The following is a 26,515-nucleotide window of genomic DNA, read 5'->3' as shown; positions in this document are numbered from 1 at the left end:
TTGGATATCTTCCACTCTTTGTCCACTCAATGGCTTCTGGACCCAACACCCAATTTTGGGTTGTTCTATCTACATGGATTAATCTCCACCTCTTGTAGTTACATCATTAGGATTTGTTTGATTTGTAGTTGGAATTGAAATCGGATTTAGAATCGAGATTTTTTAGAATTAGAATTGGAATTGAAATGGTTTATTCTCAAATGAAGGAATGCCATTCCATAAAGAGTGGGAATGGGATTTCAATTCTTCCCAACCAAATAGTTGGAATCATAACGACTTATTTTGATTTCAATTCCAGACCTCTATTCGCACGAACTAAATGAGTCCTTAGTTTTACTTTCTAATTATAGAATAAAGTTCTTCTAATGATACAGTCAAGAACTTGAGATCTGCCGCACACGTGGCTATGTAATCAATTATGAATGAACATGCCAGTGTTTCATACGGAACCGGATCTAGTAGGCAAGCACTTTAAATGAGGATATTTTAAGTGACAAATGTCAAAAAATATTTTTAAGTGGTTATTGAACATGCTTACAACGTTGTGCTGACATGATCCGAACTGGTTTCATACACATAAAGCCCACATGAAACACTGGTGTGTTCACTCGTGATTGATTGCGTAGCATGTAATACACAGCCGAGTGCGTAGCAAATCCCGGCTGATCATTCGAACAACTTTACTCTGTTTTACTCTCTCACTACTCTATTTCCTGTTCTTTATCTTACTATCATTATGATCATTTTGTGGTGCGGACATGGCAAGTGGCGTGGGCATGCAACACGGCTCAACTGCCCAAACAAAATTCAGTCTTTTCATGCGCTCAACACTGCCCATGTGACTACATCGATTTAATCGTCAGAGCAGTATCCTTCATAAACTCCATTGCAGAGCAGAGAGGAAGTCGTCAGTCTGAAACTTGTGATAAACTTCATTGTCCTCTCCAAGGTTTATGTTTCATCTAAAAGTAGTCAAAGATACATGCTCCACAATCTATCAAACCTTGATTAATAGGGATTAGTTATACAGGATTGTTCTGTTTCTGTACTATGGTTAGTTCAAGAGGTAATCATCATTTTCGTTCTGACTTGGTTAATATTTTGCATGGTTGCATGGGTGATTTTGATCTATGTCTGATTGTAATTAGCATGAAGAGCTGAATGTAATTAGTATTCGTGGACTTGCAGCTCCTCTGGTTTTCTGGCCAACCATTACTCTTCTCTGGGTCTCGTTGTTGCCTTCCAGCAGCAGTTCGAGTGTTTCTGGTTTGATCGGTTCCAACAAAACTAGACGAGAGATAATTACAGCACGTCATGGTGCTGTTGCCACCGACGACGGGCGGTGTTCTAGAATTGGAAGGGATGTTCTTGGGGAAGGAGGAAATGCCATAGATGCATCAGTTGCAGCGGCTCTCTGCTTGGGAGTGGTGAGCCCGGCGTCGAGCGGCATTGGAGGAGGTGCTTTTATGTTGATTAGATTACGCAATGGAAAGACACAGGCCTTTGATATGAGAGAAACTGCTCCACTCCTAGCTTCTCAGGTATGTTAAATGGAAAAACGGTTCACTCGGTGTTATAATTTTAGATGCAAACCTAAGCATGCATGGGTTCCTCTTCAGCTCTCTCTCTCTCTCTTCAATAGGAATAGAAACCAGGCGGGTTCGGGGCAGGGACCATATTCCCCACCCCCGACCCCGACTTTGAAGTAAATCCCCATCCAATCCTAACGTTGAAATAAATCCCTGTCTCACCCCGATCCCCACTAACGATAAAAATGATTCTCCACCCCCGATCCCCAATGGAGATAAGGAGGAATAGATTCTTTGTCCCCACCAAAGCAATCTCCATCCCATTCCCATTCCATTGCGTTGGGAAGTCGGGTACCCGGTAGGGAGTAAGGTGTTCACGATTCGGTTAATCGAATCATGGGCCTTTTATTGTAACCGTATCGGTAGTATTGGTTTTTGAAAAACCAATGATCAAAATCAAACCGAAACTAATTGATTAACTAGTTGATCGGTTCGGTTAATCGTTGGCTTTTCGGTTTTTTATTTTTATAATATATTATAAAAATATATAAATATATAATAAAAATTATAAATATATATAATATTTTATTTTGAATAATAAATAACGTATCATATATTATAAATATATATTATATATTGCATATTTATTAATTTATAATATATAAAAATATTAAATATATAATATACATAAATATATATAAAATATATAGAAATATATGTATACCGGTCGGTTCAGCTAACTACCAGTTTTCTACATTAGTTAACCGAAACCAAACTAAACGGTTTAATTAACCAATTTTTCAATTTAGTTTCAACCAGTTTTTTCTTAATCAATTCAATTTTTCGGTTATTTTTGCTCACCCCTACATTCCTACCCACAGGATGCTACATATGTGTATTGGAAATGAGTTGAGATCTTCTGCCAAGAAAACGTGTTCCAACCCTCTACCAACTTAATCTAACACCGTATATCTCACCATTAGACTGGGTCCTACCATAAAAGTGGAATCTGCCATATAAGAGATATGCAGTGTAAGATTATATTGATAGAGGGTTGAAACCTATTTTGTTGGCAGATGATCTGGATTCATTGAGACCATTTTCAAGAAAGATATTCCCAGTACAAATGTAGTGTCTTGTGGGTAGAAATGTGGGAAAAGTTTTCAATAGCTTATACGTTTCAAATAAAATTAGAATGCATTGAAAATAAAACTTTACTGTCAATATTAAAGGTTTCCACTAGTGTATGAAAATTTAATGGTAAAGGAAAAGTGGAAAACCTCACCTCTTAGCCTCTCATTTGATGGGAGCTGACGACATAAAGTAGAAAGCTTGTCAATTCACAGGGTTAGTGGCTCATAGTCATTTTCATTATTATCATATAAGAAAACTTTTTGGGCAGACTAGCATTTGCATATTTGAATTATCTAGCATTTTAGTGGATGACATAAATCCAAGAATAAAGCTACAGTAGAATGCATAGTCTCCTTGATTGGGGATGTTAATGGATCAAATATTGGTTCAACCTGACTCAGTCCGATGTATCCATTATAGATGGATTAGGTTAAATCCAATTTAATGAATATTTTGGATCACTCTACTAGTCCAATTCAGTGTCTGAATTGTCCAATCTGTTTAAATTAGATTTAATTTAGATTAGGTTTAATTCAAACCTAGTTCATTAACACCTGTACTCTTATCTTCTATCAATGGACTGAATATTGATTCAATTCAACCTAGTCTAATATAAATCTATACACATGAAATGGGTCCAATCCAATCGAATAAATACTTTTTAGGGTTTGAACCATTAAATATAGATTGATCAAATTTAATATGTCTTATTAATCCATCCAATCTGTTTAAATTGGATCCAACCCAATCCTAGTCCATTGACACCCGACAGCCTACTCTTAATTAAAAGGGTTAACCCAGGCACCCATATATTGAACAAACAGATGAAATTTGTTGAAAGATAGTGGAAAGCAAACTAAATGCCTAATCTCCAGCTAAGCCAACCTCGGAATCATCATCTTTCAAAATACATCTGGCCAGCTAGCAAACAAACATAAAACTAGAGTTTTGATGGCCCCAAGCCAGTAATGCTAGAGACTACAAATTAAAGCAAACAGCGGGGTAGGGACGGGGATGGGGATTAATAGGAACTCCTGATCGGTTGGGGATGGGGGTTGAAGTCTCCGTCCTAATTCCTATTATGTATATATGTATATGTATATGTATATGTATATGTCAAAACATATTTAAAACATTATTTATATTTTAAAATTTTTATTTATTTTAAATAATTTTATTTTCTAAAAAATTTTGGGGATTCAAGTCCTCGCAAGGAACCCGTCCCCATTGGGGATTGGAGAAGGAGGACAACTTTTATCCCAACAGGAATCGGGGACAGGATTAATTTCAGAATCAGGGTCGAGGATGGGGAATATGACCCCCGCCCCATTGCAATTCCTAATACACACATCTCACCAATCCCATAGGCTCAGTTTGGGAAGAGCACAAATATAAATGTGTACAATACAAATCAAGGTTTTTAAAACCAGACCGAACAGGAAGTTGTTCTAGGGACTGGTTCTCGAGTCAAATGGTCTGACCCTTCAGTTCGAATGGATGGTCAGTTCTGACTTAAAAATTAAAAAATAAATAAATAAATGGCCAAAATTATTGTTTAAGTTGACGGTTCAACGGTTCGGCCACCGAATCAGTGAGTCACTGACCAAATCAACAGTTTTTGACTAAAAAACAATTTTAGGGTGAAACGAAACCGATTATATGATCGATTCTTAGTTTTTCAGTTTTTCTAGTCCAACCATCCCATCCATTCCGATTTTGAAAACCATGGTACAAATACAAGGTTTATAATATAATATACATAGTTTTGCACATATTTGCATTTATACTCTTTCCAAACTAAGCCATAATGATCATATGATATTTTACCCCCTTCATCATGCCATCCCAAAAGTTGAAATTGATTGCAGTGAATAGTTTTCATGTGACTAAGGCCGGCTCTTCCTTGTCAGCCGGAGCTTCTCTCCTTTTTTTCATCTTATTATTGTGTTTCATGTGTTTCTACTCCTTGGTCTTCATAGAAACCGGATTCAGTTAGTGCAAAGTCCATTCGAACAGCTATTATAGCCTTGCATTGGGAATATCTCCCGAAATAAAAAAAAAAAACTGTTCGAACAATATTTGAATGGGCCTTGCACTGACTGAAGTCAATCTCGTCTTTATAATCATCACCCATTTCCTCCATGCCGGCAAATTTCGAAAAATCTATCCCACCCAAATCCAGTTCAGATGGACCACTGTCATCATCTCCATCCACCCATTTGTCCAAATTAATCAACTTTCACTACGTGTGGTGTCTTTTCATCCGACCACAAATGCTTCTTCCACAATACTTTCTCAGCTTTCTCAATTATACAGAATATACTCCTGACACCTTAGGTTTATTTTACCATGCTCTATGTTCACCTTATCATGAAGATTTATCTTTGAATTCAAGACTTTACCTTTGGACTCTTTGCATCTGGCAAAAACACTGTAAGAAAAACCTTGTCAGCCCTCTCAACCTACTTCACCTCAGGTTGATGATTCATTGCGTCACTAAATGGAAACCCTAGAAAGTTAAATGAAGTCCATGCTCGCCATGCATAACTATATATCTATATATCTATATTTATATCCATCTAAAACTAAATTCATGCTGTTAAAAGTATAAATGAAGGTGTGAAACTTTCTTTTTGACTAAAATATTTTTATTTTTTTAATTTGACTTCTCTCAAATTGTAAAGGTAGAAAATGTAATTTGAATTATTATTTTTTACTTCAATCAATTAATTCTTATTAAGTTTTATATTTAAGGTATTAGCTTTCATTCTCTCTCTCTCGTTAAATCCTGTATTTAATGTCCATTTAAGAAGGTTATCCCAGATATGCTTATGGCATTGCAAGGTAGGTCCCACATAGAAAGATAGCAAGTTGTGTTTGATGAAAATTTTGGAAAGCAAAAAACTACTATCATTCAGTTGAGAACTTAACTTTTTGAACCTTGAAACTAGTCTTAGCTTCTCTGAAGCCACTCAATCAGCACAGAAGCCCTCCCAAACACAATTAAAATATTTTTTTTTCACTACTATAAAAACTATGAATGAGCTTGTGGAACTTTTCTTCATGATTATAATACCCCTATTTCTGAATTTGATCCCTCCAATTGTGAGGGCAAAAAATGTAATTTGAACCAAGGTTCAAAGTATTGACACGTATTAGCCGATATTGTTTCAGGAGCTCACAGAGGGCGTATCGGGGTTCTAACTGGTTCAGGGGGTGGAGGAGCCTTTAACTGGCCCCCTTGAACCGGTTTTGAAAAAAATAAAAAAAAAAAAAGAAAAAAAATAGTACCAGCATATCAAGCATATCGATATTTTGAACCTTGATTTGAACTACTATTTTTCATCTCATTCAATTCCTTCTCATTGAATCTCATATAGTCATATTTAAAGTATTAATTCACATTCTCTCATTAAATCTTATGTTTAAGTTATTCTTTTTTCACCAATAAATTCTACTAATTAGATCTACATCCAATACTTTTAACAATATAAAACTGACATTTTTTTTAGATTGACTAAAAAACCATACTTCCTCCACATGGTGAGTAAGCAATTCAACCATACATGCAAGTCAAATGGGTCATCACATGATGTCATAATTAAATAATAAAGTTCTTAAAATATAAATACATAAAAAAATTATAAAAATTAAAAAAATTTGGGCACATATATAATATTGTATACTAACCCTATCAAAGAAAAACAAGTGTGATAAACAATAATTGTTTTTTATTGATAATTCGAAATGAAATACAAAATTTAAAGCCAAATCAAAAAATGAAATTGTTTTCCTCAGTGCCAAATCAACAATTCAACCTTTTGGGTCAAATATATCAACCCTTGACACCATACTTGAATAATAAAAATTAAAATAAAAATATAAAAAATTACAAAAACAAATATAGAAAATTTTGGACACATTAATTCTATTATTCTTATTATTATTATCATCTTCATCATCTAAAATTACCACATGTAAAGCATATATATACACATATGAGTGAATAAAAGTGATTTCATGTTCAACATTTTCCCTTTAGCTGCATTTCTTTATATGTAGAATGGGCACATTGTTTTTCACCCCTTTCGAAATTTGTTTTGACATGCAAATGACAAGGAAATTAAACTCATTACAAAAGGAGAAAAAATATAGCTAAAAGGCTTGCTTCATATTTAAATATATTTATAAATGCATGTAAAATTAATATAAATATATGCAAATGTATAAACCAGTAAATTACAAAGCTTTTGAAAAATAAATTACTTTACCCTGTATATTGAAAAAAAAATCCAGCATGTTATAAATTTTAATTTGCATATTTTCTTTACATCATGAAAAGTTTGGACTTCTCAGTATATGTTATCATCCAAAACCAGAAAGCTACCAATTCGGACCAAGAGTCCTATTGAACAACTTTTGGACTGTCATGAATTCCATTGATGGATAAATCTCCCTAATTACCATGCTTCTCCTTTTCAGAACATGTACAACGGAAATGCTACCTTGAAAGCTAGTGGCCCACTCTCCATTGCAGTTCCAGGGGAAGTTGCAGGCCTATACGAAGCTTGGAAAGAACATGGAAAGCTTCCATGGAAGAGGCTAGTAAGGCCCGCTGAGAAGCTCGCTCGGAGAGGATTCAAGATATCTCCATATCTCCACATGCAGATGAGTACAACACAATCTGGGATTTTCGCAGACAAGGGGCTTCGTGATATCTTCACATCGAACGGAAACTTACTGCAGCAGGGCGATACATGCCGTAATAAGAAACTAGCACAGACGCTCAGATCCATTTCAAGGCACGGCCCGATAGTATTCTACAACGGCTCAGTTGGGTTCAATCTGGTTAAAGATGTTCGAGAGGCTGGAGGGATTATGAGCATGAAAGATTTGCAGAGCTACAGAGTTAGAATGAGAAAGCCAATCTCTGCAGACGTCTTGGGTCATAAGATAATAGGAATGCCGCCTCCTTCATCTGGGAGTGCATCAATGATGCTAGTAATTACACTTATACATATATCCTCATTAATTAGTCATCTTAATTTGCATACAAGAACAAAAATTTCACGCATCTTAACGCTTTCCATTTCTCCTGCCAGGTGTTAAACACTCTAGCTCAGTATGGAAATTCAGGTGTTTCAGGCTCACTTGGGATCCACCGGGAGATTGAAGCACTGAAACACGCATTTGCAGTGAGGATGAACCTTGGAGATCCTGACTTTGTTAATGTTTCTCTAGTTGTTTCAGATATGCTCTCTGTCAAGTTTGCTCAAGAGCTAAAGAAAACCATATTCGATAACATGACTTTTGCTCCCAGCCATTATGGTGGCAGGTAAATTAAAGGCAGATTGCATTACAGACTCAAACCAGACATAGAACCAGAATGATCACTGGGTCATTTATTTAATTAATCTGTACCGCAACGATTCTTAATTTGCAGGTGGAATCAGATCCAGGATCATGGTACCAGCCATATGTCTGTAGTAGATAGAGAGCGAAATGCTGTCTCAATGACCACTACCATCAATGGTTACTTTGGTGCAGTATTTCTGTCGCCAAGTACAGGAATACTACTCAACAATGAAATGGATGACTTCTCCATGCCCGGAAATAGCTCCGCCGATCTTCCACCACCGGCACCAGCCAATTTTATCAGACCGAACAAGAGACCATTATCTTCCATGTCACCTACAATTGTCCTCAAGGTAAAAATTTTACTCTCCCCAACGACCTACACTTGAATCACTGGGTCACTTAGGCCAAGTTTGAGAGTGCTTATTAAATAAGTGATTAAGTGCTCAACGAGTTGAGTGTTTGGTGAGAAAGAACTTCCAGATCACCTGCCAACAAAACACTTTCCAACCCTCTACCAACGTAATCTTACACTGTACATCCCATACATGGCGTGATCTTACACCACACATCTCATACATGGCGGATCCCAGTCTTGTGATGAGATGCATGGTGTTAGATAAGTTGGTAGAGGTAGGAATTTGTTTTGTTGGTAAAAAATCTCAACTCTGTTTCAATTAAGGGTAGTATAAGTATTTTTAAAATGACATGACAGGCCAGGCCAAAAAGGAAATAAATGATTTTCGAATAAGCACTAGAAAATATATCCGACTTTTGGGACTCTGCAACAAGCACTTATTTCGGCCTAAATTCCCAAACGCCAATAAATGCTTATTGACGTCATCCCAGCCTAAAACAAATGCTTATTTAATCAAATAAGCACTTGTCTTTAAACACTACCCAACTTGGCCTTAGTCCATGGCATTTGGCCTGAAAATATATAAAAAGGTTCCAATACAAAGAGATCTACCAAGGGAGAAAGTTATCCAATTTCCATGATATGAATGTTCAATCTTTGTCTACTTCATGGGTCCACAGGATGGGCAATTAAAGGCAGTGGTAGGTGCAAGTGGGGGAGCCATGATCATTGCTGGCACCACAGAAGTTTTCCTGAATCATTTTGCCAAGGGAATGGATCCACTCTCTTCTGTCTTGGCTCCAAGGATTTATCATCAGGTCCCCACCAAAACCAGTTTAATTCGTTTTTCCATTTTTTGTAAGGCTCAGTTTGGAAGGAGTACAAATGTAAATATGTAGAGTGTAAAACCTTATATTTTATATTATTTTATATATATTTGCATTTATACTCTTTCCAAACTGTGCCTAAATTGCTGAGCCATGAAAATGTGGCATAATTATTGTAGCAACCTAGAGTTATTTAAGCACAACAGTTTGGATGGTGCAGCTGATCCCAAATGTGGTGTTGTACGAGAACTGGACAACTGTAAATGGAGACCACTTCGAAATTCCTGCTGAGACAAGGGCAGCCCTACAGAAGAAGGGCCACATCCTAAAAAGCCTTGCTGGAGGCACCATTTGTCAATTCATTCTTCATAGGTTGGAGGGTTCAAAAGTGGATAAAGGGACAGTCTTTGGTGAGCTTGCAGCTGTAAGTGACCCAAGAAAAGGTGGTTTCCCGGCTGGGTTTTGATCTTGTAGTAAGTTGTTGTTTCAGAATTAGTTGATCTTGAGGAGAAATTGCATTAATTCTCATTCCCTCCAGCAATAAGGTCCACAATTTCATTTGGGTTATGGTTTCCATGCACAATGGATTTCTGTCATCTGACCATTATATATCATGATTCATGAATAAAAAGAAGTTACCATTACCAAGTTATTCATGTAGCCTCTCCAACTGTTTGTCTCCTTGGCCCACAAACGGAATTTGACAAAATTACTGATGATGATGAATGTTCCTCTAGAGGGAGGATCCAAGGAACAGCATCATTAGATTTTTGCTAATATGCAGAAGCTTGTTTTGGAATTGATTCCCGGTCACAATAAATAGCAGCCTTCGTCTGACAACAACAAACCAGCATCTCACTTAAAAAAATGAGTCTGGCGTGATTCGAACCATAAAACTAAAAATCTCCCAACGATAAAAGATCATATGCTTCATCAACCACCAAAACATTTTCTACCATTTGATAATAAATGAAATATAATAATATTTATCACCAGTAGTCTACATACAATACAAATAAATAACATATACTAATATTCAATAACTCCAACTATAAATTAAAATGAATATTTTTCAAAATTAGTATTTTATAAAAAATGCAATAAATAATTTATCAAATCTACATATATACCAAAAAGTGATTTTTAATTTCAAGAAATTTATACAAATAAAATTATTAATAATAGAGTAATTATTTTAATACTTAAAATTTATAAAGTTGCACATTATATGTATATTCAAATCTTTATAAATTATTAATTACTATTTTAATTTGCATTAAATAACAATTTATTTACTATTTACAAAAATAAAAATATTATTTACAAACATAAATTTAATTGGTCAATTCCACTAATCTACATTTATATAAAAATTAAATAATTTTGTATTTTAGAAATTTTATAAAATAAAAATAATTATTTTAGTAATTAAAATTTATGAATCTTCATATGATATATATCTTCAAAATTTTAATAGATTTGATATATTTTAAGTTAAGATTATATATTTTTTTATAAATTATTAATTAATACTTTATATTTTATAATAACATTTATTTTTTAAAAAAATGAAAAAATTGTTTACCAAACATATGAGAATTAATTTTTTTGTTGATTTTTTGTTAATATTAAAAATTAAAAATAGTAAAATAGAAATATTGATATAGTAATTCAAACAGAATAGTTACATATGTTTTGTGCCTTGGACTTTAATAGAAAATAAAATAATAATGACTTTGTAGATGTATTAATTTCTAAGAATCTATATAATGTCTTGTATTCTTGATTGATGCATTATCAATAAATTTACATAATATCTATGCATCTTGTTATATTATTTGTAATATATTTCTTCATACATGCCATTAAAATATAAAACTCCTATGTATATTATTTATAATTATTTTGACATTAAACATAATATTATTAATATATATATGAAACTTCTATGCATTTCCCTAACATATTCAGGCGTTTTCTTATTTTTCATCTATATCCATACATTTCCCAAGCGTATCTGCATCCAAATTGTTCGATACAATACACAATACCAATACTTTAATCCTTTATTTTAGATGTTCCTGTAACTCAGTTTGAAAAAAGTGCAAATACAAACATGTACAGAATCCTCAATCGTAAGGGTTTTAATTTTTCAGTGCATAAATGTGAAATAAAATTCCATTATTTAAAGGAAACTTGCAATGCTTTTATGTACTGTTGAACTTGCCTTGGATCACAAAACCAGCATTTTAGGTAATTCCAATTGCACATGCCTTGAGATCACACAATCATTTTAGGTAATCAATCAATGGACAACCAAATTTGTCCCACCTATGAAAGGCGTAATTGTGCAAAATACTAAATTAAAGGCACCATTCAATTGGAATTAACTTACAGCCGCAGATGGTTTTCACTTGTATTGTAGCTGTATCAAACTATTCTCCGAAACCTCCTTTTACAATCAAGTAATGAACCAAATTAACTTAAGAGCTCTGCAAATCCCCAACTTCAACCTGAACAAAGAAGGTCCCCGTAACTTAAAAAGCCTCACTTTCCAAAATACATTCATGATTCATTGACTGACCACGACTGTTTAACTTCTTCAAAACTAGCTAGGAAAAAAACTAAAATAATGCTACCATTTACAAAAATAATAAAAAAAAAAAACTGGTTTGTCCCATTTAGTTGCACTACCGGATACCAAATTCATTTCCTCCCACTGGTTCCAATCCTTGGTTTGCCTTTTACCTCAGACTCCTGCTCAAACCCAAAGACTTGTCAGAAAGGCAGACAAGAATTTCTTTCATCATTCAAAATTTCAAATTCATCATAGCTAAATGACTACTCAAAGAACTTCAGTAATCATAACAAAGATTTGTTCCCAAAACATACCTGTGGTAGGTGAAGGAAAATATAGGTCTTTGCTGTTGCTGGATTATGATTCTCTGCACCTTTACTCCAGTCGTAGCACACCTAAAAGTTCCATTGAAACAAGCCAATACCAAATCACTTCATGACTAACATTAGGAAGAGGGAGAGGGAGAGGGAGAGAGAGAGAGAGAGAGAGAGAGAGAGAGAGAGAGAGGCTAAAACCCCATACAAGCCACGGAAGGTATTAAGCATACTAATTTAAGCATGAATTTAATGCAAAAGATAGCAATGAAGATTATATTCATTAAAAGGTGTTGTCCTTGATATATAGATAATTGTAACTATTATTATATACAAATAAAGTGTACAAGTATGGTATGCCAAGAAAGATCAATCCACCGTTGGTTGGAATCACATAAAGAATTAAGAAAAAAACATACCGAATATGCAAATATCGAGCCATCATTGTTGAAAGTGCTGCATGGTATAGGTTGAGGGCATCTAGACATGGCCTGGAAAAACAGATGAGGACATGTGTCAAACAATTTTGTGATTCACTTTTGTACAAGGAGAACAAATATATATATATATATATATAACACTCTGATCAAATCATAATATCATATACATACCAAAGACAAGGAGAACCACCTTGAAAACAATAAGGCCCCATTCACTTTTCGGTAAGTTACTTACCCAGGTAAATGTACTTACCCGAGTAAGTATTTCCTAGGAAAGACTTACCCAGGTAAGTGCATTTACCCATGTTCTTTTATTTCCCATGTAAATAAGGCAATGACCATTTTAGCCATAAAAATCCATTATTAAAAGGGGCATTTTTGTCCCATTCAAGTGTTGGCAATTTTCCCCCAGGTGGGAAAGTTATTTACCCACCTAGGAGATAGGTATCACTTACCCAGTCCCCCACATAAATCTGAAAAAAGAACATGGAATTCTTGGTCAGTGGGAATCAAAATCCCATTGACCAACTTTCCCCCCTCTCAAAATACAGAAAAAGAACGCCCCCTAAGAGAAATATAGACCATTAACCACTTGATAGATACAGAATTCCATAGATCATAAAATAAAATTTAAAAAAAAAAGAAAACTCTTCTGATTCCAACATAAGGAATTCTAACTCTTGGAATTTTAATCTGTTATTTGGATGCATCAACAGTTTGAGTCATCTTCTGATCCCATTTTAATTCAAAATCATAAACAATCTTGAGTCTTCTTTCCCAATTACAAGTCTAAAATCAATTAACTGGATGAAATTCATCTAGAGTCCAGTAATTCACGTGAAATCATAAGCCTACATTCTTTTTTTATATCAGTGAAAAGAGATTTTATTAATTTATTAATAACAAGTTCAAGTATTACAAATAAGTGGGATTTTTCCACCCTAAAGACAAACGTTATAATTTATAATTTTGCCCAAAACATTTGATGCCTAGCTGTCCCTTGTTTAGCCAAAACATCCGCCATCCCATTTGCTAATCTTCTCACCCATTTGAAGACAACACTCAGCTCCCTTGTTATGCTTTCTACTTCCCAAAAAGTATGTTTATAGATCCATGGGAGCTGCATCTTGTCCATAAAATGACCACCTGAGAGCTCCCATCCACCTCCAAGTTGTAGAACCCAAATTGCTTAGCAAATTTTAAACAATGGAGCAATCCACACAGCTTTGCTATCAATGCATTACCATCTGCTAAAGTTCCTGAAAACAATGCTAACACCTTTCCTTCAGTGTCTCAGAAGACCACTCCTAGTCCAGCCGCAGCCTGATTACCAATATAACTCCTATCAAAGTTGGTTGCTGAGGGTCTCCATTCCATATTTATTTTTTCCTTGGCTTGAGCCAATAATGCCACTTCCTTCCAAGTTCTCAAAATGTCATTTGTTGAGAAACCTTCCAAGTTCTCAAAATGTCACTTCCTTCCATCTCTGTTCTACTCTTTTCACTAAAAATCCTCCCATTCCTTTTCATCATCCCATACAGCCCATAACATGGCAGCTTTCGCTGCTTTCCACATAATTCTTCCCCTTTTCTTCGGCTGTTTCAAGAAGCTTGGGTCAAAGAGACCCACCACATCCTGAGGAGGAGCCCACCTACACCCATATAGAAAACAAAGATGTTCCCAAATACAAAGTACAAAAGGACGGGATAAAAAGATATGGGAGATGGTTTCACCATTGCTTTTACACAGAAAGCACATCTGAGGGGATAGGCACTTATTTGGCCTTCTTTACTGCAACATATCACAAGTGTTGATCTTTCTAAGGAAAGCTTCCCAACAAAGTGCCTGGCTGGATTTTAGGAGGGATTGGCTTACTCCAAATTTCTTTCACTGGGAAATTTACCCCCATGGTTGAAATCTAAATAAGAAGTTGAAAAAGGAAGCACAAGTGGAAAGATCATCTGAGGTAATGGACCAAACCCTGTTGTTCTCTACATTTGGAGCCAAAAAAAGTAGTCAAGACTAGCCAAAAGAAGAATGAGAGATTCACATTCTGTTTCCCTAATGCCCCTTCTGAATCCAAGATCCCAATTTAGGCCCAATGCAGAGAAGCTCACAAACTTGTTGCAGAAAAGTGCACAAGGCACAGGAAATTTGACCTTTAGTGGTTGCGAACCTATCCAAAGGTCCCCCCAAAACAAGCCTCTCTAACCATTTCCCACATCATACTGGATGAGATTCACAAAGGATATATACCTCATAAATTGCTTTTAGGGGAAATTGAAGTTGCATTGGGAGCTGCCTTTGCATCCCGGCCATTGTCCATCCGACCATGTATGCTTGCAATTACCTTGTGCCAAAGCCTATCACTTTCTAAAGGAAACCTCCACAGCCATTTTCCTTAGAGGGCTAAATTCTTTTTGAGTTAAATTTCCTATTCCTAGTGGCCTAGCCCACCCTTTTCTTTAGGTTTACTAAGCTGTTCCTATTTCACCAAGTGGTCTTTCTTCCCATCCCCCAGTTCCCACAAGAAGTCCCTCATTAAATTTTCTAGTTGCCCAGCAATTTTTATAGGGATACGGAAGGTGGACAAAAAGTATATGGGAAGGTTAGCTAAGGTGGCTTTGATCAAAATTATCCCCCCCACCCAAAGAAATGTAGTTCCTTTTCCAAAGTGCCAATTTTTTAGCAAATCTCTCCAACAAAGGCTTCCAGAAACTCTCAGATCTAGGGTTTCCACCCAAAGGAAGTCCAAGGTACTCCAAAGGCCAATTTTTGACTTTACAACCTAAGAACTTTGCTAGTCTAAGGATTTCCTCCTCTTGCAAATTCAGTCCTGCCATCTTTAAGTCTATATTCTAATGAGGAAAACAACAAAGTACAAAAAAAAACACAGACAAAATCAATTTTGAACAAATACAAAACAAAAAAGAAAAACAAAACGTTAGACATCTCTCAGACAGTAAATCAATCACTAAAACTAAAAGGAAAAAACTATGCTGCTGGAAAGACATGATTCCAGAAGTGCTTTGACCAATCAAAACCCCGTGTGAATTTGATAAATAACCACCTCATTGATTACCACTTCTACGATAATGGTTCATTGGTTATAAGTTTTCAGGTATCATGACTTTCCGGTATCATAATCAAACTCAAATTTAAAATAGTTAAAGAATATACTTGTGCTGAAGGATGCTTGATCTTCAAAAAAAAAAAATGCAATTAGTTTATTGTCAGAAACTTGCATCCAATGAAACCAAGAAGAAAGAATAAGAAGAAAGGGGAAAAAGGAATGTTGGGATCAGACCTTGAGCCGTTGCTTACTGTCCTTGTCCCAGAAGTTGAATGCGCCATCAGATCCTGCCGTTGCAAAAGTATGGTGTATCTGCAAAATTGCAAACCAACATAAGATGCTAAGAAGCACATCGAAAATAACTTTGAGGACCATATTGCCACTGGTGTGCCTAATTCTTTAGGTTGATAATGTCCAAAATTGCAAAGATATGAACACATTAATAGCATAAACCAAAAGAATAATGGAATTCCTTTTTCTCTTAAACCATTCAACTAAATTAACAAAGTTCAGATCAGTAGAACTCCCAGTCACCTACACTCATTTCAAGAATTTGCAAGCTGGACATGAGATCCACCAACTAGAGGGAGCTGATGCAGCACATGACTTTCAGGGTTTCACATGCACCAAGGTTATGCCACAGACACCATACTCAACTTTTTATACAAGGAATTTAAGTGTCTTTTGTTGTACTAAATTAAAAATTCACTTGTCTCTTGAGTGATTTTGAAAATTTTATATCAACATAATCCTTTTTCTTTTGTTTTTGGGGGTGATCCCATGCAGCAGACAATTTATAGTGCTGCAATCTAATGCAACCTTGTCAATTCAAAAACACTTGAATTTTTTTGGAATATATGTTGTCTTTTTAGTAGTATTCAAACACCTGTTTCTGTTTGTATTTTGCCTTTAATTTGTTGCTCATCAGAATCTCTTTAACCGTTACTGATCAAAAACATTAGAATCTATTTCTAAGACATCCAAAAAACCCATCAGAAGTTAATTTCAAACTTTAGTTTTCAAAATAAATTTGCATCATAATCATGGAATATGGTAAACAAGTACAAACAAGAACTCTGCACAATGCATACATTCGCATGGTGACCATCAGAACATTTCATGATGCAAGCAACAGGACAAGTTCTAGAAAGAAACTAGTATGGTGCACTTGATATTGCTCTCCTAATCACCAAAAACGCAGAAGTTTGGCTAAAACAAAGAAAAAAAATTGGGCCAGGCCCCACCCTAACTGAAATTAACCCCTAGGCATCAAAAATAAAACTATAAAAAGACTAAATCTTAACTAGGATGGCTGGAAACTTTCTACCAGCATAGATAAATGAATAAATATTCTTTTGATCGGTAAATAAATAAATATATTTTTTCTTGGCAAGTATATATATACTTTACTATCTCTAAAGACAACCTTCTACCAGCCAATGCAAGAAAGACAAACTTGAAACTGTTGGAAACAGTAACACATGAAAAGAAAAACAACTTGTAATAAAAAAACTGAAAGTCAATCATCTTACTGGATGGAAGTTTAAAGAGTTGACTGAGTAGATCTCACTTCCCTCTCTGTGGCATTTGAAAGTAAAGTTTTTACTTTGTTGAGCATCATCCAAGTGATGAACACCAACTCTTCCCTCTATTGAGCCAACCTAAAATAAGCCAAAGCACCATGTTTAGAAATCTCAAAACTAGCTTCAGAGTAAAATCTATCAAAGTTCTCAACAAATTTGAAATACAAAGTGGGAAGGGGAAAAAAAACAAGACTGAATAATGAACAACAGAAAGAGTTGTGTGTTATAAGATATAAATGTTGAAAAGTTAAAAGGTACAAATTAATTAGAGAAAGAAGTATTTATTTATAAAACTAATGGAAATTCCATATTCTTGCTTTGAACACTTAAATGACTTAACTCTTAATTCAAACCTTGAGCTAGAAGATATTATGAAGGAAATTACTTATCATACTAATTTAAAAAAAAAAAATGTATTAGAGATAGCAAATGTACATGAGAAATGGGTTATACATCTATACAAGCTAAACATTATGAATTTATGATGGCCAAATCACCTCAACCAATAAATATTATAGTAATAAATGTGTGATCAGGATTTTGATGTTTTGTGAAAGACTGCAAAAATTAATGGGCCCAAATCTGGTAATATGAAGTTATGAACCAGGGTGCACATATGAGCTCAATAAAGCATGGAGCATACATGTAAAGCAAGCAAACAGGTTCTCTTCCATTTTATGTATTTCTAGTCAAAATTTCTAACTTTTGAATTCTCAGATATTCCAGATGGGTATACAAGAAAAAATAAAATCTCTTCTCTGAATAATTGGTGTATGATGGTCATAGTCCAAGATGCTCTTTAGCTTTTTATTTTCAGCCTTATTTTTCACCTTCCTATTTCCTTCTTAAAATTAGGGGGACTATGCACAGTAATGACAAAAAAAAATATCCCACTTCTTCAAGGAACTCACAACTCAACACATCATCACATGTCAAGTCATGTTGGCGTCATGAAATCAAGTCTAAGATAACTTGACTGAATATGTTGGGGAATTTACCTTACCTTACCTTCTCAAAAAAAAAAAATAAAAATATCAGAAATATCTACAGAGCCAATACTTCAAAACAAAATGCTTGTTGTCAAATAAGCAAGCATCTGCAGGTCTTGCACATAAAAAGGCCATAACCCAATTTTGGCCCCATCTATCTAGGTTCTTGGGATGGGTGAGCCAACCCAAAACCCAACTGACCCAACCTAATTCTGAGCCTGGTTTAATTGGGGTATTTTAGAAACCAAGTTCAACCCAACACAATTTTGGATAGGTTGGGTTAGAGTTGAGGCCTCAGGCAACCCAATCCAACCCAAATCCTACCCCTTGTATATATTTTATTACACATGCATGTATTATGTATAAACTATTATAGTCCTATTATCTTTAAGTATTATAAAGTGCTAAGTAATTTTAGTTTCACAATAGCTGAGATTTTTGTCCTGCATTTTTCAGGCAAACGTGACTCAACCAAATCCAATTAAGAAAAACTGAGTTTTCCAGGTTGGATTATTCTATTTTTAATGCCAGGTTGGGCTCATTTGGTTGATGATTGATTAGGTCAGATAAGTGTTGAGGTACACTTGCCACTGCTTGGGCTCAGCTTGATCTCAACTAAGGGTGTCAATGCACCAGTTTTGGATTGGACCCCGTCCAGTCCAAAATCAATTTGGACCAATCCGGTCCAAAAATATTTATTAGATTGGATTGGACCTCATCCGTCCATAACAAATTTATATTGGATTGGGTTGAATTAAGCCAATATCTGGTCCATTGATTTAAGATAAGAATATATGTGTCATGGACCAGGTTTGGGTTGAAACCAATCTAAAACAAAATGAATTTGAACAGATTGGACGGTCCAGGCATTGAATTGGACCAGTCCAAATTGGTCCAAAACATTCGTTGGATTGGATTGGACCTGGTCCATTGATAATGGACTCACATTGAACTGGATCGGATTGGACCAAATCCAGTCCAATTGACACCCCTAATCTCAACCCAACCCAACCTAGCTCAAGTTGCACCCCTACCACTCATCAGTCATGACTTAACTCAAATCTGTGTTCTCACGCTTGTCAGCCTGAAATATTTTACATTAGTATGCAAAGCTACAACTGAAGTAGATAAAATTAGTTTATCTTTAGATTTTACTCGCAACCAGACCAGAATACAAGTAAAGAAGCTATATTTTATAACAGAGGAAGGATAAGCTTCTGTTAAATTTAATGAAAAGAATCACAAAAGATCATTAGTCTCAACGAAAAAGTGAACCAGGATTCAATTATTAAAGCAGCAGCATGTGTTGTAGTTATAAACAGTTATGATTGCATATCATGCTTAAAATTTTTTTCTTGCCTAATCAAAATAAGAAATCAGAAATAGAAGAGATACAAGTAGTAAAACATATAGAAAACAAACTTATTTACCAAGAAACCTTGCTGATCAGGAAATGCAGCAACACATCTTGTCTGATACTTCAGAGGCGAAGTGATTCTCTTAAACTCAGTCTGTAGGTAGTTAGGCAATAATTAGAATGTTAAAGATGCATAAATGAAAGCAATTAAAGATGAAAAATATTTACTGTAACCCAAGAATTCTGCACTATTATGATAGATAAAAGAAAAGAACACAAACAGCACAGGGAACATTAAACTGGTACATATTTCAAATTGGTGTTTTTGATATCACAACCAAGTTTGTAGATTGTACCCGCATGAATAACCAAAATATTCAAACACCATGGTTTCATTAGGTGCTTGTACAATTACAAACTGTATACTATTCTTTACAACAACTAATAAAACCACTGTTTAGTTACTGATCAAAAAAATAATAATAATAACCATAGTTTCGTTGGATTGTCTGACAATATTAGGAACCTGCATCTGTGTGACTATTTAGTATAGCAACCCACAATCTACACAATTTGTTTGATACATGGAAGACATTATAAAAATATCACAGCAATGCAATATACCACATGTAAAAGTAAAGACTCCTAGGTAAGCCTCATTGTATTGTTTAAGATGGTCAAAAACTGTGTTATATTTGTAATTTTGTATACATGTAATCAGGACACACTAATAATTAGACCTATTCATGGGCCGGGTAGCCCGACAGCCCAGCCCGCACCCCGATCAGGCTTGGACATGTAGTTAGGCCCGCAGGCCTGACCTCGGGCCCAAAACACCAAGCTTGACTGTGTTCGAGCCAGGCTCGGGATTTATCAAAAAAGCCTGGCCCGATTAAATTATATAATATAAAATATATAATATTTATTATGATATATATGTATATATTAATAATTTAATATATACAATTTTTATTCTCTCTCTCTCTCATGGGCCAGGTAGCCCGGTCGGGCTTGGACATGTAATTAGGCCCGCGGGCCTGACCTCAGGCCCAAAACACCAAGCCCGACTGTGTTTCGGGCCGGGCTCAGGATTTGTCAAAAAAGCTCGGCCCAATTAATTTATATAATATAAAATATATAATATCCATTATAATATATATTAATAATTTAATATATACAATTTTTATTTTATTTCTCTCCCTCCCTCCGCTTCAGCAATAGCAGCGGCATCAACTTTAGACTTCGGGCTCGGGCCCAAGCTTCGGGCTTTTTATGAAGGTCGGGCTTGGGCCCAAGTTGTAGGCCCGATGATCGGGCAGGGCTCGGGCCTTAAAAAATCTGTTAATTAAGAGTGAAAGCCCGGCCTGGCCCATGAACAGGTCTACTAATAATTAAACTAAGGAGAAAGTTTAAGCAAGTATTACAATGCAGCAACACTACTGCATAATAGCAGCCGAAAACCCTGGCTCATTCAGAAGTATCACTCTTCCTATTCTTACTTCCATTCCCCATCTCCCATGAAACATAGTACTATTATGCCATCCAATCTTCTTTTTATTCCAAAGCCTGAAATTCAGAAACCTAGTACTATTATGCCATTCAATGTCTTTGCTTCCTTGCTTCTACCATCTAATTAAGTTGAAGCTTGAACAGCAGCATGGCAAGACTACAGCAAATAAAACTCACTACATCAGATCAATCAGTCATTTTCTCCTTTGAAATTTGTGAACCATACTCCCTCAAAATGCAAAGCCCAAATAGAGTACCTCCTATAATGACTTCCTTATGTTCCCTCTTTCCAGGATATTTATTATTCCTACCAGTTTAATCACTTTATTTCAGAAAGAAGTAACAACCGAGAGACTAGAATCTTAAACCTTATGTTCCCTCTTTCCAGGATATTTACAATAATATTTTGAAGGAAAAAAAAAAAAGAAAAACCCTTCCACACCCAATTCAGTAATTCTTTTTTTTTCATGATTAGACATGCTTCTAAGTTCCTAACATATACTGTATATAGAGTCAGAGAGCCCCATTTTACAGTTAAATTAGCCTAAGAGAAGATCTGACAATTGCATAAACTTGCCCATGTGATCCAGTACTGTTACTCCACTCATGCAATTACCATTTGCAGTCATTTTTTTCCTTTTTTTTTTATTTATCAGTAACTGCAAAAAGATATCATTAGAAAAAGAAAGAAATGGTAGATCTCATGAATCACAAGAGGAAAGAGGAAGCTGACAGGAACAAAACCAAGCCACATGAAACAGAAAAAGGGAAAAAAAACAAGGACCAACCCTACATAATAAAGGCCATCACCCAATGTTGGTCCCAGCTATCTGGGATCTTGGAAGCAAGGATTAAAATTTTGCAATGTATTGACCCATATCAATGGGTCGCCAATATGCAAAATAATGGGTGTTTCAAGGCTTGACCTGTTTCAAGGGGTAGACAGGCCTTATACCAACCCCCTGAACAGGTTTGAAAATAAAAAATGTAAAGCATGTTGTTACAAAGTCCAATCTGCCCCATCTGGTATATCGGACTGTATCAATACTTTGAACCTCGCTTGGGAGGGGGAAGGTAGGCTGGGTGTCGTCCTTACCTTTGGCATTTTTTCGCAAAAAGTGGCTGCCCGCATTCTCACACTTACCAACCCTCTACATCATATAATCCAACATTTCTCACATCCACTATAGCATAACTATAAGAAAAAAGAAAAGGCTAATCTTGGAAACCACCTTAACAAGAGGTTCAAACAGATAATAATCCTGATGAAACATCTAAGTTTCATGGTCCAACATTAAAAAACTTGGAAAGTAAAGACATAGATAGGAATACAATATCTAACTCAAACAGTCAAACATTCTTTTTTCTTCAAGAAAAGGTAATGTGTATGTATGTACTAATAGTATTATATATCCAAAGCAAAAGAGTACATGAAAGGATGTCCAATGGCACACAAAATATGGACAAGCAGCTGTCCATACTACAAAAGTTAGATGATAATGGAAAGACCACTAAAAAAGCATGAGAGTAACTCAATGCACTCATTTTCTAGTGGCAAAATCCTGCAATTCTGCAGCAAGAAGTCATGTATTTGAGGCTTGACCAGGTATGAAATATCAATATCTATCTGTCTACCATGAAACTACCTTTAGGCATATGAACTAAAACTGAAATGACTCCACAAAAACCGGTCAGAGAGTAAAAGAATACTGATTAAATTAAAAGAAACGGCCATATTGCATTCCTAGAACTTGATATTCTAACTAGCAGAAAACAAACATCAAGAGTAATAGATAATGAATTACTTTGAAAGCCAGACTACACACTTCTTCATTAGGAAAGCATCAGTTTCCATGGCACAAAGGTGATTAAGCATGGTAATTAGTTGGTTGGTGAAGTGGTTTAGGATGGCTTTTGAACCTAAGATCAGTTATTACATTTGAACTACTTTCACAATATAGCAGGTTAGCATTAACAGAGGGTAAATTTTTTCAACAAACAACAAAGCCCAGAAATTCCACCATAGAAACCTAAAAGTCAAAATGGGTAGACCTAATATTTTCACAGACTACAGACTGGAAAACATATTGCCAGCGAATCATAGACAACCACGAACAACCACATGTGATAATTCAACTAATAGCCACCATCTTTTTCACCAATAGTCAATCATTTAACCAATTAGTCTTAAAACCAATACCTGAGGATTCTGCAAATTAAACACTATCAAATTCCGATCTGCAGTGCCAACAACCATTAAAGGATGGCGAACTGTTAGTGCATAGCAACGATCAGGCAGCTGCTGAGTATGGACTGGAGTTGACTGTCTAGTATCCCAGTACCTGGATAGCATAGAAAAGCCATTAGAATCAAACATCAACAACTAAGTAAGACTCCAGCAAAGACAATGTTATATGCACATATAAACATAACCAATGCAACACATGTTAGGGACATGCATCCAAAATGAAATTTATTCTGCTTACCGTATATCAAATGTCAAGTATCCCAGTTCTATTTCATTTCATTCTTTTGCATAAATAATAGATGGTCGCATTATAGGAGGAAAAGGACAAAATAGTAGGCAGAAAGACAACAAACCATTCATAACCAAGCGTTATCACAAAAACTCCTTCCATCCCTGAATTGACTACCTCGTCCACAAGCTCATTAGCTTCCCTTGATACAAACTTGAATAGGATGTCTTTACAAGTCTTGACACCAAATCTAGACTCTATAACTATAAATAAAATTACTATGGACTTGATAATGTTTAAATGCTGCATCTGGGTCCAAGGACATGGAAGAATGTGGAAAACTGCACTTTAAGATTTATTACTGTCCTTATGTCTTTCCCCAAATTTTGTGCAAGATTTTGCCCTTGAAGCCTTATTGTTATGAGGGGTGCATGGGAAGGGATGGTTCCCAAATTCCATGAACAATGAAGCATGCAAAAGAAATATGTCTTGACATTGAAATACCACCAAGTTCTTCTCGACCATGACGGGAAAAATTTTGTGGCTGGTAAAATAGGATGCAGCAATCCATCAAAAACCTACAGAGAGGGAAACAAACGTGCCAATGGATATGTGTATGTGTGACATGTGTTAACACTTCTGCAATATAAGCATATAAAAAATTAGATTGTCCCTATACATGTAAAATAAATAATATGATTAACAAAATTTGAGTGTGAAAGAGGGAGGGGGAGGGGAGAGAGAAAGAGAAAGAGAGAGAGGGAGAGAGAGAGAGAGAGAGAGAGAGAGAAAAGAGAGAGAGAGGGAGATTCCAAAACTCAGCACATTACATCCAACACTTTTAATCTTCCTTATTGCAGATTGACAGTGTGCTTTGACATTCTTCAAAAAGGAAACAAACTCAACTCAACTAAGCCTTGTCCCAACTAGATGAGGTAGGCTACATGAATCCTGTTCTACCATTCCACTCTTTTCAGTGACATATCAATAGTTAAGTTATGGGCCCTCAAATCATTATCATTTCTTGCTACTTCAACCCATACTGCAGAAGGAATCAAAGTATTACATAAAATAACATGCAAATGATACTCCCATAAGCAATAAAAAAAGTTGTAGTTTAGGGCTGTCTAAACATCATGGTTAACAGTACATTCCCCTGAGAGGGAATGCTTAAGACGCAATATCTACCACACCAAAAATAAGTCCATGACCATAAGTCATCCACGACAGCATTTATTTTGGTAGTAAAGTCGCAGTAAATTGCTAAAACCTATACCAACCCAAATATCACCTTAACTGTTTAAAATAAATTACGACCATCTAGAAAATAAATGAAGAATGCATACCTCAGAGTCTTATCCCAACTTCCAGTAACCAAGAGGTTCATCTCTGGGATCCAAGCAACTTCCTTGACAGGGGCATCATGCATGGCCACAGTCACAGGTTGCCCACCTGACATCAATGGCCACATCTTAACTTGCTTATCACACCCACCAGAAAACACAGTAGTTCCATCGTCCTTCCAAGCCGAGCATAAGACCTGGAAATGCAGAGCATTATCACTTAAGATTCATATACAAAATTGTGGACTTGTACAATACGTAAATTGCCAATTTGTTACCGGCTGGTCGTGCGATGTGGATGCTTTTGGCATGCTGGCAACAGTGGGGCCTGTACGTGCTATCTCCCAACATCTAACCTGTCAAATTTTGTGCAAGAAAAGTAAACAAATATTTACAAATGACGCTCTCCGGAGCTCAATAACTCGGAATGAAAATAAACAGTAAAAGAAAGTTAATAATAGCTTAAAAAGGAAATCAAGAACCCGACAGAAACAATTAAACAAACCTGGTTATCCCAAGAAGTAGCAACGAGGTAATTTCCCTTGGGACTGAAGCTAAGGCTGGAAACAGAATCCGTGGGAGGTTGAACCACCTGCAAGAATTAAAGAATAGCATTCAGTAATCACTGATTTTAAGCTCATATAAACTAAAGAATAGAGATGGTGCTATGTAATTTGTTTCTATAGATTCCTTGGAATAGCTGAATGGCCAAATATTAATTCAACAAGATAATAGTGATTAATAGGCACGTAGCAGGAAGGAATATGCCCAAGTGGAGATGATGAGGATTAGTTAAAGGACCCAAGAAAATGATGTTTGATAAAAAAAGAACAAATCTAGCTCCCATTATAAGCTCCAAGATGGATAATAGATTACCTCGAACGATTTATTTGGGTTTGGACCCGCAGCAGTGTTGAGTCCCGTGAGATTAGACATCGATGGTCTCAATCAAATCACTCTATGGAATGAAATATCGCTCGGTAAGTTCAGATTAACAACCAAAGCTACAAAAAAAAAGGCAGAACAAAAATGCATTTCCTCAAATACAAATACACAGAGAGAGAGAGGGGATGGGGGAGAGAGCTAGGGTTCTTACTTTCCTTCTCTATCGACGTAAAAACTTAAAACGATGAATCAAAGTACTGAAGGTTTAAAAAGGAGATAATATTTGTTTAATGTACCAGAAAGGTCGGAAGATCTTCTTCTCAAAAGTGTGAGGGGGAAGCCAGTGAGCGAGATACGGGAAAGGAACATATACAGACGAAGGTGAAGTAGTGCCAGGGGTAAGTATAGCCCAGCTCGCGTTTGATGGACGCATAGCGTCGCGTTTTATGAACGCCAGGAGGCCGGCCTTGGCTATCACGACACACCGGGTTCTGCACCACGGGGCAGACCCGACCCGATGCATCAAGAAAAACAAGAAAATTTAGATCCAAGGGTAACTTGATAGTGTGACATCTTCGTGCTCTTATGCTTTGTTTGCCCATCAATATACTGTAAAATTGCCCTCACTCGGAGACTTAGGGGTGGCCACGAGTCAAACTTTTTATGAGCTATTCAAATTTAGTTTAAAATTCGATTGTACGAATCCAATTTACAGGTTCAATTTATAAAGGAGTCGAGCTTGAATATAATATATATATATATAA

The 26,515-nt window shown here is 35.8% G+C and overlaps 2 protein-coding genes across 8 annotated transcripts; one reads left to right on the top strand and one right to left on the bottom strand.

Moving 5' to 3' along the window:
• Positions 1-606: 606 nt before the first annotated feature.
• LOC104600041 (glutathione hydrolase 1-like) lies at positions 607-9,856 on the top strand. Its single transcript, XM_010262836.3, has 7 exons — positions 607-1,066; positions 1,189-1,541; positions 7,146-7,664; positions 7,766-7,998; positions 8,107-8,371; positions 9,057-9,194; positions 9,424-9,856. The coding sequence occupies exons 1-7, from the start codon at positions 1,051-1,053 to the stop codon at positions 9,667-9,669; spliced, it is 1,770 nt and encodes a 589-aa protein (XP_010261138.1). The 5' UTR covers positions 607-1,050; the 3' UTR covers positions 9,670-9,856.
• Positions 9,857-11,562: 1,706 nt separating this feature from the next.
• On the bottom strand, positions 11,563-26,185 carry RAE1 (Transducin/WD40 repeat-like superfamily protein). Of its 7 annotated transcripts, none has more exons than XM_088888057.1 (13): positions 26,048-26,185; positions 25,743-25,870; positions 25,372-25,458; positions 25,145-25,222; positions 24,870-25,063; positions 23,247-23,388; positions 19,611-19,691; positions 17,141-17,269; positions 15,843-15,920; positions 12,515-12,586; positions 12,096-12,176; positions 11,898-11,960; positions 11,563-11,716 (listed from the first exon to the last, which is right to left on the bottom strand). In XM_088888057.1, exons 2-12 carry the CDS (start codon positions 25,800-25,802, stop codon positions 11,910-11,912), a joined length of 1,053 nt encoding a protein of 350 aa, XP_088744183.1. In that variant the 5' UTR covers positions 25,803-25,870; positions 26,048-26,185; the 3' UTR covers positions 11,563-11,716; positions 11,898-11,909. The 7 variants fall into 7 exon arrangements, with proteins under 7 accessions (XP_088744183.1, XP_010261143.2, XP_088744184.1 ...); XM_010262841.2 differs by having other exon boundaries at positions 25,743-25,824; positions 26,048-26,181; XM_088888058.1 differs by having other exon boundaries at positions 25,743-25,824; positions 25,963-26,167.
• Positions 26,186-26,515: the final 330 nt, after the last annotated feature.

The sequence above is a fragment of the Nelumbo nucifera genome, chromosome 5 (assembly GCF_055504915.1).
Source record: "Nelumbo nucifera cultivar China Antique chromosome 5, China Antique-T2T, whole genome shotgun sequence".
Classification (NCBI taxonomy): Eukaryota; Viridiplantae; Streptophyta; class Magnoliopsida; order Proteales; family Nelumbonaceae; genus Nelumbo; species Nelumbo nucifera.
Note: the sequence above shows the minus strand (reverse complement) of the source record. Positions and strands in the feature narration are given on the sequence as shown.

What these genes read in the sequence shown, in the direction of transcription:
- LOC104600041 (XM_010262836.3), top strand. An exon ending in CTCCACTCCTAGCTTCTCAG is followed by an intron (nt 1,542 to 7,145) that starts GTATGTTAAATG and finishes TCTCCTTTTCAG; the next exon opens with AACATGTACAACGGAAATGC. An exon ending in CTCCAAGGATTTATCATCAG is followed by an intron (nt 9,195 to 9,423) that starts GTCCCCACCAAA and finishes TGGATGGTGCAG; the next exon opens with CTGATCCCAAATGTGGTGTT.
- RAE1 (XM_010262838.3), bottom strand. Translation starts at nt 25,802, where the DNA reads ATGTCTAATCTCACGGGACTCAACACTGCTGCGGGTCCAAACCCAAAT. An exon ending in ACTCTTTAAACTTCCATCCA is followed by an intron (nt 15,921 to 17,140) that starts GTAAGATGATTG and finishes GCAATTTTGCAG; the next exon opens with ATACACCATACTTTTGCAAC. An exon ending in TTTTCCTTCACCTACCACAG is followed by an intron (nt 11,961 to 12,095) that starts GTATGTTTTGGG and finishes GGGTTTGAGCAG; the next exon opens with GAGTCTGAGGTAAAAGGCAA.